The sequence below is a fragment of the Alosa pseudoharengus genome, unplaced genomic scaffold, assembly GCF_046254945.1.
Source record: "Alosa pseudoharengus isolate Yale_2024_CS ecotype anadromous, Long Island Sound unplaced genomic scaffold, YU_APseudo_1.1 YU_APseudo_1.1_scf_11, whole genome shotgun sequence".
Classification (NCBI taxonomy): Eukaryota; Metazoa; Chordata; class Actinopteri; order Clupeiformes; family Clupeidae; genus Alosa; species Alosa pseudoharengus.
Window position 1 is genome coordinate 11,120,566 of NW_027468576.1, and position 13,689 is coordinate 11,134,254.

Consider the following 13,689-nt stretch of genomic DNA (forward strand, 5'->3'; position numbering starts at 1 on the left):
GAGAAGCTGGAGACGCTCCGTTGCGAGTGAGGGGGTTGCTGGCTGGCTTGACAAGTGCAGGGCCTAATTCCCCGGGTGGAAATTGAAAGTACCACAGACACACGATACTCAGCTAGTGATTCTTAACACGTGTGCTGCTCGCTACAGAGCAGGGGTCGTCGTCGCCGTCGCTGTTGTCGTCTCTCTTTCTCTCTCTCTCTCTCTCTCTCTCTTTCTCTCTCTCACTCTTGCTGTTCGCTGTTGCTTTTTAAAGATGAATATTTTATAAGAAGACAAACAGAAAAAGAGTTGCAGACCTCAGAGTGGGAAGGCCGAGCAATGCAAAAAGATAGAAAAGAAAAAAAAAAGCCATTTGCTATTCTTCTCAGCCCCCCGAAAGATGAGAGAGAAGGGAAGCCATCTTTGTGTTTACTTGTAGTAGTCACAAATATTTCATCCTCCTCCCGCCCCTTCTGCCCTGTGTTTTGATATTCACACAGACGTTTGAGTTTGACTGGCAGCTTCTCGTGAGACTCAGCACAAACGGCACGCCGTTCTGATCTACATTTTGCATCCCAGGAATGGAGAGAGAGAGAGAGACAGGGAGAGAGGGAGAGAGAGAGAGAGGGAGAGAGAGAGGGTAAAACAAATGGAAAGGAGGGAACAGCAGCGAGCCTCCTATCACTGGCTCTGCACTAGTTCCCTCTCAGCACGACAGCAAGACCGAAAAAGAGGTGGGGGTGGGTCTGGGGTGGGGGGGGGGGGGTCACCTAGCACTGTGATGATTCGGGACATTTCAAGGTCATGTGCTCAGACCAGGAGCTTTATTTTTGCACAGCCTCTTTCTAAGATATGAAAGATTCATGTGTCTGTCACGACGTGAATTATGCATAAAACATGCAATGCTACGTGTGACTAAACGACGCCGCTGGTTGGGAGCTTGCAAAGGCATTATGGGAGAAAATGAAATATGTTGCCATTTTTCTCTCCCTTCTCGTGGCATGGGGGACTGTCTGTCTCGCTGCGTTCCCGTGATCAGAAAGAGAGAGAGAGGCCAAGAGGAGGACAAAGAGGCATTCTCTCTCATCTGCTGACTTACAAGGACAAGACAATGGAAGGCAGAGAGAGACAGAGACAGAAAGAAAGAGGGGAATCACTGAATCAGTAAAGCACTCGTAGAAACACACACACACACACACACACACACACACACACATATTGCTATGTCGTTCCAGTCTCTTTTTATAATTGCCACTGCGTCGGTAATAAAAAGTGTTTTTTTGCTGAATTGAATTGAGGAAGAGGAAGAATTTTGTTGATTTGAATTGAATTGAGCAGAGACACAGTGATGGTAGGGCGCAGCAGAGAGCTAATGTCAGGGGTGCACTCAGACTATCAGTGGTTCTGCCATCACGGGGTCATAGGTCACCACAGTGTACAAGAGAGGGAGGGGGGGTCGCTGGTGAGTCAGTGATGCCATGGCAACTCACATGTGGCCTGAGAGACGCAGAAAACAAGGTGCCGCCGCAGGACAGACCGCTGTGGAGTAACTGTCCCTTGCACGATGCAATGCGTAGTACAAACCCAGTAATAATCCCCACATCCATTTCACCCAGCCAGCCAGCCAGCTGCACCTCATTCCCCTCCCTCTCTCTCTCTCTCTCTCTCTCTCGTAAGAAAGGCAGATATGCAGAGAGGTTAATGATACGGTCTGGTGCATACCTGCTTCTTATCTCATGACGGAGAGGGTGGAGTGGCATTGAGGGGTGAAATTTGATCAAGACCAGGCGCATCTGTCAAAGCCAGTCATCTGCTGAATTTGTCTGCAATTTCTCTCCCTTTTTTTCCCAACGGTAACACACTTTCAAGCATCTCAGAAATGTGACTGCTGTGCCATTATCTACTGTAAAACAGAGAGAAAGAGAGAGAGAGAACAAGAGGAGAGGAGAATGCTTGAAATGGCAAACTGAGCAGCCATGTTGTACACCAGAGGACAGGCTGTATAGCACTCCCTAATGTACGTTTCAACATGATAAAATATTGAGCTCCATTTCAGTTTTTTTCTTTCTCTAAGAGAATAACCCTATATTTTCTGACACATACTATATGAACATAGATGCTCCCCGTGGGCATTTTCAATTACATTGTACCCAAGCAGTAGAAGATTAATCTCCTACTTTGAATGCATGCCACATATTTCAGTTTAGTTGATATTCTGCTGGGGTATTAGCTCCTGGCAGTGGAACCACATTAGTCGTTTTTTTTATATCTTTTTTTCTCTTATTCTCGTGGTATTTTTCCCTCTGCAGCTGAGCCTTAATACAAGAATCTGACCCAAAGAAGCCGGAGAGTGACGGTCATGGCACTGGCCACTTACGTCTCGTCTGTTTGCGTCAAGTCTCCATCATTTGGTGACGGGTCGTGGCATCCCGTTTCATCAGGCTTAATGCGACTGAACGTGATACACGACGTCACTCACCCAGGGTCCGGCAGATCATTGCTGTTACTAGAGGATCAGACCCTAATACAAACTGGCATTTGAATCACTGCTGTTTGGCAGTGGGGGCACTCAATCCCTCTCCATTCAATGTGATGGAGACACTACAGCCATAACATGCGATTTATGCCGAGTTTATTTCACAGATATAATCTTATTAAAGGCCAGTGGCAGCATTTGCTGTCGTACACCAAAGTCCTAATGAATTGAGCCTCTATGTTGTCCTTCCCCCATCTCCTGTTCCGCACGCAGAGATTGATGCTGTTTATTAAGCGCATGCTCGGCATGGTTATTTAGTCTCACATCAATTATCTTATCGTTTACTCATTTCAAAAGGGCGAAGGAGGCCCGCTGTCTTGTCTCACAGCTATTTGGCTATGCAGGCACACGTCCAGATTTTAATCAATATCCAGTTTGGCTGTTTTCAGCCAGCAAGCAGCCTCTTATCAGCAACGCCTGTAAAAAAGGCTACCTACAGCCAGGCTTCTGGTTTGGCATTTATTTGTGTGTGTATGTGCGTGTGTGTGTGTGTGTGAGTGTGTGTGTGTGTGTGTGTGTGAGTGTGTGTGTGTGTGTGTGTGTGTGTGTGTGTGTGTACATGTGTCTGCATCTGTGTGTGTGTGTGTGTGTGTGTGTGTGTGTGTGTGTGTGTGTGTGTGTGTGTTTGTGTCTGTGTGTGTGTACATTAGGGTGTTCATGTGTGTCCAGAACACAATGCCCCTGATTGTTTGACAGCATAAGAGGAAGGATTGGTGAAATCAAACTGAGTAGTCGGCCATTTCAGAGGGACAGGGGTGGGGGGGGGGGGGTGGAGAGAGAGAGAGAGGGAGGGACAGAGAGAGAGAGAGAGTAAGAGCAGCTGCAGGAGATGTGCAGGCCTGTGATTAGATTAGAGCTCTCTGCCATTGCTCTTCTGGGCTCTCTGTGTGTACACAGCACAACCCTGCCAGAGAGACAAGGAGAGAGGGAGACAGAGAGAGAGAGGGAGGGAGGAAGCGTACAGGGAGACGGAGGAAGGAGAGACAAAGAGACTGAAAACAGAAACACACAGAAAGAGAGAGAAATAGAGAGAAGAAAGACAAAGAGCAAGAAAGAAAGAGGGATACACAGAGAGAAATGTAGAAATGCAAAAAGAGGGAGAGAGAGAAAGAGACAGAGAGAAAGAGAGAGAATGGAGAGAGGCAGCCTTCCACCATCCTCCCAGGCAAAAGAGGCCAAAGACAGCTTTTCTCTCTCTCTTTCTTTTTCTTCCTTTCTTTCTGCCGTTCTCTTCTCCTCAGGGGCTATTTGCTCAGCTTTTAATACCTGTTATGATGAGCAAATGTTGCACAAATAGCTTAAAAGTGGGGGGAGGGGGGGGGGGGGCATAATTAAAAGGCAAATTTTGTCTGGCAAGGTGCACAGGCGGGTTTGCGCACCATTAAACAAACACATTTGTTTCCATTTCTGCTGCTCTCCTGTGCAATAACTGAGCGCAGGTTTAGGAGATTTTTCCACCGTTCTAATGTCTGCGGTGCCTGGCACAGCTGTTTCTGGCATCGAGTTGCCTTTGTTCCTCTTCTGCTCTGACCACCAGTAAACTTAGTGAACTAGTGTGTGTGTGTGTGTGTGTGTGTGTGTCCTACAATAACCTTCTGCTGCAGGGTTAAAGCAGGCAGTGCTGGGCCCTGGGTTTGTAGGAGGGTGCTAGTAGTTGACCCCCTGATACACACACACACACACACACACACACACACACACATATACTCCCTAGCACAGGTGCAGTAATACTAGCAGCCAGCTACCTGCAGAGGGGGGGGGGGTCTGCACGACACCTGCTGCTGACGCAGTGGAACACGGGCACACACACAAACCCACACTCTTACACACACACACACACACACACACACACACCATAAAACACAAATTAGATGCGTGCCCACACCCCTGAAATAAAAAGGTAACGTGTGCGCTGAGACCTCTGGCTTGCCGTAGTGCGGAGATTCACATTGTTTATGAGGAAGCAAGGTCACCTTAACTTCAGCACTGCCTCGCTCTCCCCTGCATGGGAAGCCCTTGGTTAAAGGGCACTCCTTGTTATTGAACTGATGTATGCGTGTGCATGTGCATGTGTGTGTGTGTGTGTGTGTGTGTGAGAGAGAGAAAGGAAGATTTATATATCGTACATGCTGTTCAGACAAGCTAAGGGCTTAAAGCTACAGTACAGGTTTCAGTTTCAGGTTTTGTGAAAGGTTTGTATTATACATTAACAGCCAGTCGAATTACACCCCTCCTATTACTGTTACTGAAGCACCATTTTGATTGGCTGGGATTGTTCATGACTCGGTCCAAGCCACTGAGGTTGTTTGCAGTTTACTGTTTGCAAACACTGCCACTGTTTACAAACACTAAACAGAAAGGTAGCGCACTATGAGTGTGTATGGGATTAGAATCAAGGACTGAATCTTTAAGGCTGAAAGTCTATGACAGGTCTCTATCATCTACTCACTCTCTCTATTTCTCTCCATCTGTGGTTTCTCTCTATCGCTCCATTTCTCTCATTCCTCTCCTCTCTCTCTTACCTACCTCTGCGTCTCTTTCTCGCTGTCTCGTTTATTTTCATTTCCTTCCCCGTGTTTGTTTGTAAAACACTTTGTGTGAGAGGCAGCAGCAACACACACACACACACACACACACACACACACACACACACACACACACACACACACACATACATGCCTCCTCTCACAATGAAAATGCCGTGGCATCATCAGAAGCTCTGCACTCTAATTTGTACATTAGCTACATTAGCATTCTTCATTCATATGCCCTGGAGGCAGCAGTTTGGCCTGTGTGTGTGGATCTACTGTAGGGCTGGTGGCAGGACCTGTGTCTCTGTGTGGGTGTGTGCCAATGTGTGTGTTGTGTGTGTGCCAGTGTGTGTAAGTGTGTGGTACGTGCCAGTGTGTGTGCCAATGTGTATGTGTGTGGTGAGTGTGTGCATATGCATGAATGTGTGTGTGTGTGTGTGTGTGTGTGTGTGTGTGTGTGTGTGTGTGTGTGTGTGTGTGTGTGTGTGTGTGTGGTTAAAGCTGAGCCAGCGGGTGCCTGCTCCCATGTCGGCTCAAGGACACGAACCTGGGAGTCAGAGCTGCTGAGGCTGAGCCAGCACTCAGCCACGCCCAGGCCGCAGCTCAGCTCACTCCCTCACTCACTCAGGTAGGCAACAGGCCAGAATCTCACACATACCTGCAGGCAGCTACCGGAGAGGAAGAAAAGAGGAGGAGGAGGAGGAAGAGGAAGAGGAGAGAGAGGGAAAGGAGAGATGATAAGGAAGGAAGGAGCAGGGGAGAAGAGGGGGAGCAGAGGGTTGGAGAACAGGAGAAAGAGAGAGCAGAGGAGAGAGAGAGGAGAAGAGACAGAGAGCGCGAGAGAGGAGAGAGGGAGGAGGACATGGCACAAGTCACCACAGCCACAGAAAAACTGACGCGTCATTCCCAGGATCGAGCTCAACAATTTTCTGCTTGCATAGGTCACAGAGCTGGGCCGCCGCCAGCACGGGTCGGGCGCTCACAGCCAAGCCTTCCTGCCGCCGCGGTGCCTTGGACCGGGCTGAGACATTTCAGGCTTTTTTCGTGGAAACACCAGGAGCCCGGGCTCAGGAGAAATGTGATTTTAAAAAGCGACTCCAGTGATGATGAGAGAGAGAGAGGAGAGCATAGGTTGAAAAACACATGCATCATGCAGGGTTTTCAATCTGCAAATGAAATGAAGTGACATTTCATTTGATGACCTCGTTTTTTCTCTCTCTCTCTCTCTCTCTCTGTACCACCTTTTCGGTGTTCCCTCCCGAGAGTTTTGAATTTATGTTATCTGAAACGGCTCCCCCTCTTCCTGCCTGTTCATCTCGAGGTTAATTAAATTTCATTGAAAACTCAGTAAAGACAGCTCCGCAATATTGGCTGGTGCCTTCACTGGTGGCAGTGATTGTTTCCGTTTTACTCCCAAAAGAAGTGCTTCCCATTTTTTCCCCCCGTAACGGCACAAGCTGAAAATTAAGGGCAGAAAAGATTTCTTGTATAGGGAAGGAAGTGAGAGTCTGTTGCGTTGCGGCAGGCGGAATGGAAAGTGAATAGATTTGATGAGCACAATGTTCTCTGAAATGGGAAGACTGCAGGCAGAGGCGCAGGTGTCGCCTCACTGATTTGACTCGCAGCGAAAACACTGCTGTCGCTAGCAGACCCCAGAGCACACACTCGCCTGGTAGATATTCACTCACACACACACACACACACACACACACACACACACACACACACACACACACACACAGACACACACACACACACACAGGGACATTATTTAGGGTCACCGCGTGGGCTGATGATATTGCCTCTCTTATTCAATCATAGACATGGAATTTATTTAGTTATGTGTAAATCACAAGGAGGAATGAATAATAAAATGAGCAGTTTATGTATCAACAGAGAAGAATGATTATTATGTAACTCATGAAATTCCTATTCAAAACTATTGGAGAGATCCATGACTTTTCAAGCGCCAAGCATCAAGGAATATGGGTCATGACTAAATTACAGGTTCATCAAATCTGTCTCAGTTCTTTAGCCTTGAAACAGGTTTATCACAAATCATTCAGACTTGGACTTTATTTCAAATGGTTTGATATTGGTAAACCTGGTAAAGTGAGAGTAAATAAATATGTAATGAATAAAGTTTATTTATAAATGGCACATTTTCAGGCACAAAATGCAACAGAAAACGCTTTACATACAGGCATTAAAAGGCAAAACAATTTGAAATGAATCATTAAATTAGTCAACAGGCTACATTTAACCAGCTGAAATGGCCATGGGCTATGATGAACAACACACTACTGGTGTCATTGACAAGACCAACCATGTAGCCTTGCTGGCCATCTGGAGAGCTTTGCAGTAGCTGAACACTGAATGTTGGTAGGGTTCTGAAAACAAGGCATATTTTGCTGTGATAAACATAGACTAGCCCTAATGAAAGAGAGCAACAGTCAAACTAAACTCAGGCTTTGAACCTGCAGATTGAGGACATCATAGTTAGAGCTAGAGCTCTAACTCTCTCTCTCTCTCTCCCTCTCTCTCTCTCTGCCGAGCCAACAATCTAATGAGCGCCACGGTAACAAGCGCTTCCTGTGATGTAATCCAATCAGGCGCTGGAGGAGCACAGCGTAGCGCGGCCCAGTGGCCCTCCCCCCTGACACTGGCCAGGCCCAGCAGCAGCAGCAGCAGCAGCAGTGGAGTGGAGTGGAGGGGAGCGGAGAGGCCGGCCCAGGGGAGACTGCAGAGGGATGGAGAGAGGAGGAGAAAACTCCTATTGATCTCTCATAGGGGGGAAAAAAAGCCCACAAGGCTGGACTCCATAAGAGAAAAAAGTCAAGCAAAGTTAAATGAAAAATTGCTTGCATGCTGAAACATTTATTATTCTGAGGCACATAGAGCAAAAAGAGTAGGAGGAGGAGGCGGTGTTGGAGGTGGAGGTGGGAGAGAAGGAGAAAGGGAAAAAAATCCATTTGGCGAAGTAGATGCGGATCGATGGCGATGGAGGCAGAGGGGGGGAGGGGGCGTGCTGTCCCAGATTACTCTTCTGATTGATCCCAGCCAGCCTGCGCCTGACCTGCAGGACATGGAGGAACTGGGAGGTGTCTGATGAATCTGCACTGAGAGAGAGAGGAAACATGGGAAAAATCAAAATCAATACGAAGGGAGAACTTTACTGACCTAATGTTAGGATAAAAACATCACACAACACTTTGCATCTGAATGGGTTCTGACAACGCAGAGCCCTCTGGCATTTGAAATACTTGTGCAGCATGTGTGTGTGTGTGTGTGTGTGTGTTTGTGTGTGTGTGTGTGTGTATTCTGTGGTGGTGGTGAGAATTGTAGGAAGATTGCACCCTCGTTTTTTTTACTGAGAACAGGAAGGAATAGCTGTGTGTGTGTGTGTGTGTGTGTGTGTGTGTGTGTGTGTGTGTGTGTGTGTGTGTGTGTGTGTGCTTTACTTGCTTTTTAGTTTGTTTATCAGAAGGTTTCCATTTGGCTTACCTGTAATCATAAATAACTGTGAGACCTAATCCTTAAATGTAGTCAGAAATATACAGAGTAATAATTCAGGCTGCATTTATCTGTCAGCTAACGTTTACTGGCGTTGGGGTGTGGTGACAATGGTGGTGGTGGTGGTGTGTGTGTGTGTCCATGTGAGTGATTTATAGTCCTGTTTGACTGCCAATATGTAGAGCAGGAAATCCCGGAGAGCTCAAACGGAAAAACGTCTATTTTTCAGACAGCCCATAATTCTATGCAGTTTCTCCTTCAGGGGGGTCAGTCGTATAAGGCTCATGGCAGATCTAAACCCCCCAGAGACTGGGGGGGTGGGGGCAGAGAGTGGGGGAGAGGGAGGAATATTATGAAAATGAAAGAAGCTGGGGATAAAAAGCTGCTGAGATGTTGAAAACACCCACTCACACACACACACACACACACACACACACACACACACACACACAGCCATGCTGGATGAGCAGATGATTTTGTGGCGTGCAGTTGTGTATGGATGGAGGGGAGACAGGCGAGAGGGGTGGGGGGGTGGGGCTAGGCAGGGCGGGGCAGGGGCTATCGGTTAGACGATACAATACTGCCGCATGCTGATCCATTGCAGTGGCTACCGCATCCATCCATGGGAAGGGCGAGTGGCGAGGAAATTGATTGTCTGGGGTCTGGCTTGCAGTAAAGCGATAGTTCAGCAGTGCTGTCGCCGCAGGAGCGGAGAGGAGAAGAGAGGAGAGGAGAGGAGAGGAGGAACGTCAGGGGCTGGACAGCGATGGCTGTGGGCGAGAGTTGGTGATAGGGGGTGGATCAAATCCTCACCAGAGGGGGTATTGCTGCGTCACATCATACAGCCAAAGCAGCATGCCAGAATCTCAGTGCACCTAAGACAAAGAAGTGCAGTTATCTATCTGTCTATCTATAAATCTATCTGTGAAATCTTACCTGTGTTTTCAAAAATGCACTTCAACTTTTTGTGTGTGTGTGTGTGTGTGTGTGTGTGTGTGTGTGTGTGTGTGTGTGTGTGTGTGTGTGTGTGTGTGTACTTGTATGTGTGTGCGCGTGTACATGTGTGCACTGTGCATGTGTGTGCGTGTGTGTACTGTATGTGTATGTGTGTGTCCGTAGTCATCAGGGTATATGCATAAGGTAAATGGGCGGAGGTGGAGGTTGGTGCTGCTGTTAGGTTAGGTTAGCATAACTGGGGAAGTGGAACTGTATTTGTGTCTCTTTGCTTCTGGCCAATCTCCTGATCTGTATTTAACCCCCTGCTGGTGCTCCAGTCACTTGCATCCTGCTTCTGCCATCCACGTCCGCTCCTGAATGCATGTGTGTTTACTGATACTACTCTTAATACTCTGACAAGTCAAAGTGATGCTCATAACAACAATGTCCCTTTGTTCTTTCCTCCACAATAACATAATGTTAAAAAGCACCACTGATTTGTAGTGTTGGTTAGATGTATGTGGTGTCTTATACTGTGAATGTTTTGCTTTGTGGAAAATTCCGAGAGTATGTAATGATTAAAACGTGCCATCTGCACCATATTAAGAGCGTAATTGAATGAGATATATCGAGGCCATTGGCAGGGTGAAAGATAGTCTCTATTTACGTATATATGATCTGCTGAGTTGTGTATTTAGTTGTCTCTTCTAACTAAAAGGCGGTTTTGGTTTAACATTAAGCTAACTGCAAATGCAGGGAATGTAGAAATGCTTGTACTGAATGCTGTTTTGTGTTAGCCTTTAGCCTTTGCTGTAGAAATTGAATTAGATAATTACAGATTGATGTAAATTGATGTGAAGTGATTATATATACATAACCTGCGGTCCTCACTGAGACTAAAACCAAGGTGGCATCTGGGAAACAATGACCCCCCCCCCCCCCCCCCATTATTTAGTTCAGACTGGTCAGCAGACAACCCAGATAGCGGATCTGGCTCAGTTCAGGGTCAGATCCAGGCCCTGGCATAAGCTGCTAACTGGGCGAGTCAAACCTCCCCTGCCTCTCTTCCAACTTTACTTCCTTCATCTACTGGCTATTCACTGTAACACCCCTTATCTGTCCTACAGGGCTATAGTAACATGCCTGCACAACAGTAACAGTGCCTCCCTCCACACACACACACACGCACACACACACACACACACACACACACACACACACACACACACATTTCTCTCCATCCTACCCTCCCACGTGACTCTAAACCACAGTCACGCCTTCCCCATTCTCCTCCTGTCCCCCCCCCCCCACACCATTCTCCTCCTCTGTATTATTTGTGGCGAGGAGCCTTCTGAAGGAAAAGGTCAGTCCTCAAAGTCTGACTCTCTTCCTAAATTGGCTGCTTTGAGCTCACAGCTGCAGAGGTAGAGGTAGAGGCAGAGGCAGAGCTAACAGCTAAGTCTTCCTCTGCGGTCCTCCGCTCCACTTTGAAAAAGCAGAGCCAGTGTCTGTCCGATTCCCTTGTTTACCGAGCCGGCTGGGGCCCATTACGCCCTCCAGAGGAAGTAGCTTCCTGGTTCAGACCGCTCCCCGTCCCCATTAGCCATTAGGCTGGGGCTGGGGCTGCTCTCTCACACAATTGAATTTGGAGCGTGATGCTAAACATCCCAGACAAATTTAATTGCTGGAAAAGGCTCAATGCTAGCGGGCCTTTACAGCTTTGCAGGTATTGATTAGCTAAACATGCAATACCCACTACCCACTCTCCCACTTTAAACCCCCCCCCCCCCCAACCACACACACACACCCCTCCTCACACACATACACACACAGACAAGCAGACACGCATACACACACACTCTCCCTGTTCCCAACGAAAGCCACCTGTGTGTTTTAGTGCGTCTGGCGACCGCAAGGCCACTTTCTCATTGTCTCTCCCCCTGTGCCTGGCGAACAGCATCATGTTTAAATGTTGCCCCTGACCCCTCCTCAGGGATCGACTGAAACTCAGTGGCGTCAGACAGAGCTTCCGCAGCTACAGGGCTGGGCAGAGAAGGGATTGCTGACGCAGCCAAAGATGGTAAGGAGACAGCCGCAAATGGCCTTTTACCCACCATTAACAATGCTGATGACAGCGCTGGCTGGCTGGCTGCTGAGAGAGGAAGAGACGGTCTGCTGGGAGTGGGAGTGGGGTGGTGGGGGGTTGGGGGGGGCTGGATGGCTGTTTCATATTAAGGGTTTGGCCTCTGCTGCCAAAGCTGGGCGTGGGGGTGGGGTAGGGGGATAGCAGGACACAGCATAGTGCATCTCCTGATACGTTATTTAACAGAGACACTGGGAAGAGTTTTTGTCTTTCAGTGACTGTGAAATGAAGAAGGACACAGAGATAGTGGATATATGCAGAGATACCGTACATCTATATAGAGACTGAGGCACACATCATTTCAGCTTTATGAATGGCAGATGTCATAACAGGAACAGATTTTTCAATTGAAAATAGACTTGACACTATTCTCTTATAAGGGTGTTGTTATTGGTGAACATTATGACAGATTTAGTTTCTCTAACATGAATGCCATGAACTAGATAATAGACAATAACCCAGCTAATGTGAATTGTGAACCAGATATTGTGCACAGGTGATTAGGGTAGCCAGTCGTCTTTGTGAACTTGTAAAACAAGGCAAAACAGTGATGACACCTTAATGGTTACAACTGTGTTGTAGAGAGCAGAGCTATTTCTGTTCCTGAATTGCCAATAACAAAGGCCTCACAAACAAGTAAGTGCACATTCACATCTTTGCAGATATTTATAGACACATTTACACACACACACACATGGACACACGCACACACACACACACACACACACACACTCACAGTTTGAGGTTGTAGAGTGGAATTCATCCTTCCCATTTAAACAGGCTCTCACACACACAGGCACACACGCACAGACACACACACACACACAAACACACACACACACACACACACACACACACACACACACACACACACACACACACACACACACACACACACACATACACTTCTTAGTGTCCAATAAACAGGCATTGAAGCCAGGCACCTGCATAAGTACTTGTGGTGTGTGTGTAGCTTGGTGGAGTTGGTGGACTCTTGGCAATGCCCATAGGTCCAGTTCTGATGGACACACAGGAAACCTTAAGGACTTGTGTTTTAGTGGAGTGATGTGTATGATGAGAGAGAACAGAAGATGAGATAAATCGATAGAGGGAGGGGAGGAAGAGGGAGGGAGGGAGAGAAGAAGGGAGGGAGGGGGGATGGGTGGAAGTGAAGGGGGTTAAATCCATGTATTGTCTTGTTTGATGTATGTCTTATTAATGCATATGGCGCACGCCAAGTTTCGTTTAAGTGTTATGAATGTTCTGTGTATGTAAAATATGGAAATCTAGTTTGCATATCAATTTAATGTGACATATGTTTTTTTTTATCAACTATGTTTTTTTTTATCAATTATTCATTAAATACATCTCACACATCTGCATAGCCAAGAAATCAATTTTCAGTTCGCAAGACATTAGAATGCAGGTACTGTCTTGGTAGTCATATGGGAGGAAGAACTATTTTGTGCTGTTTAATTTTTGTTAACCTTTTCTAAATAGGCTTGCTTTGAAATGCTAGGGCAAGACTTCAGAGGGAAGCTGAAACATGTCTTTGAGAGTCTAAAAATAAACATGTCGGTGCTTTCAGAGGCTCCACTGTTTGCTCTGCTCGCCGTGCTATTATGCTGCGTTTTTTGCATCCATCAGCAGAAGACACTGCACGTTCCCAAAGCTCCTCAGCGCTGGAAGTTCGTTTAAATTATTCTGTGTCAAGTTGGGCGAGAATATCATTAAAGACGTTTTTTTTTTGGTTGGGGGGGGGGGGTGCTTGTTTGGAGTCAGATGATTCCTGGTCAGAGTTCACTGTCTTATTGCTTTTTTCCATGCAAGGCAGTGCTCTCTCATGACCGTGTGTCCTAACGTTGACATTCTCAGTGAGAGCTCAATTTGCTGTTCTCCTGCCTAATGGTCTTTAGTAAACATGGCGTAAGGGCGGAATTTTCCTGACCATCTCTATCTAACCCTGGCTGAATGGTACCTCTCTCCAACCAGTTTTATTCTGTCTCTTTGTAAGTTGTGAGATGACTTCTGATGGCCGTTCCATGTGTGTG

General features: G+C 47.1%; 1 protein-coding gene across 1 annotated transcript in view; it reads left to right on the top strand.

Annotated features, from left to right (window-relative positions):
• The window catches only part of elavl4 (ELAV like neuron-specific RNA binding protein 4), an 83,164-nt gene that overhangs the window by 26,404 nt on the left and 43,071 nt on the right, over nt 1-13,689 (top strand). The window contains exon 2 of the mRNA XM_076276367.1: nt 11,489-11,575. Within this exon, the coding sequence (XP_076132482.1) occupies nt 11,489-11,575 (87 nt within the window). The remainder of the gene's footprint in view (nt 1-11,488; nt 11,576-13,689) is intronic.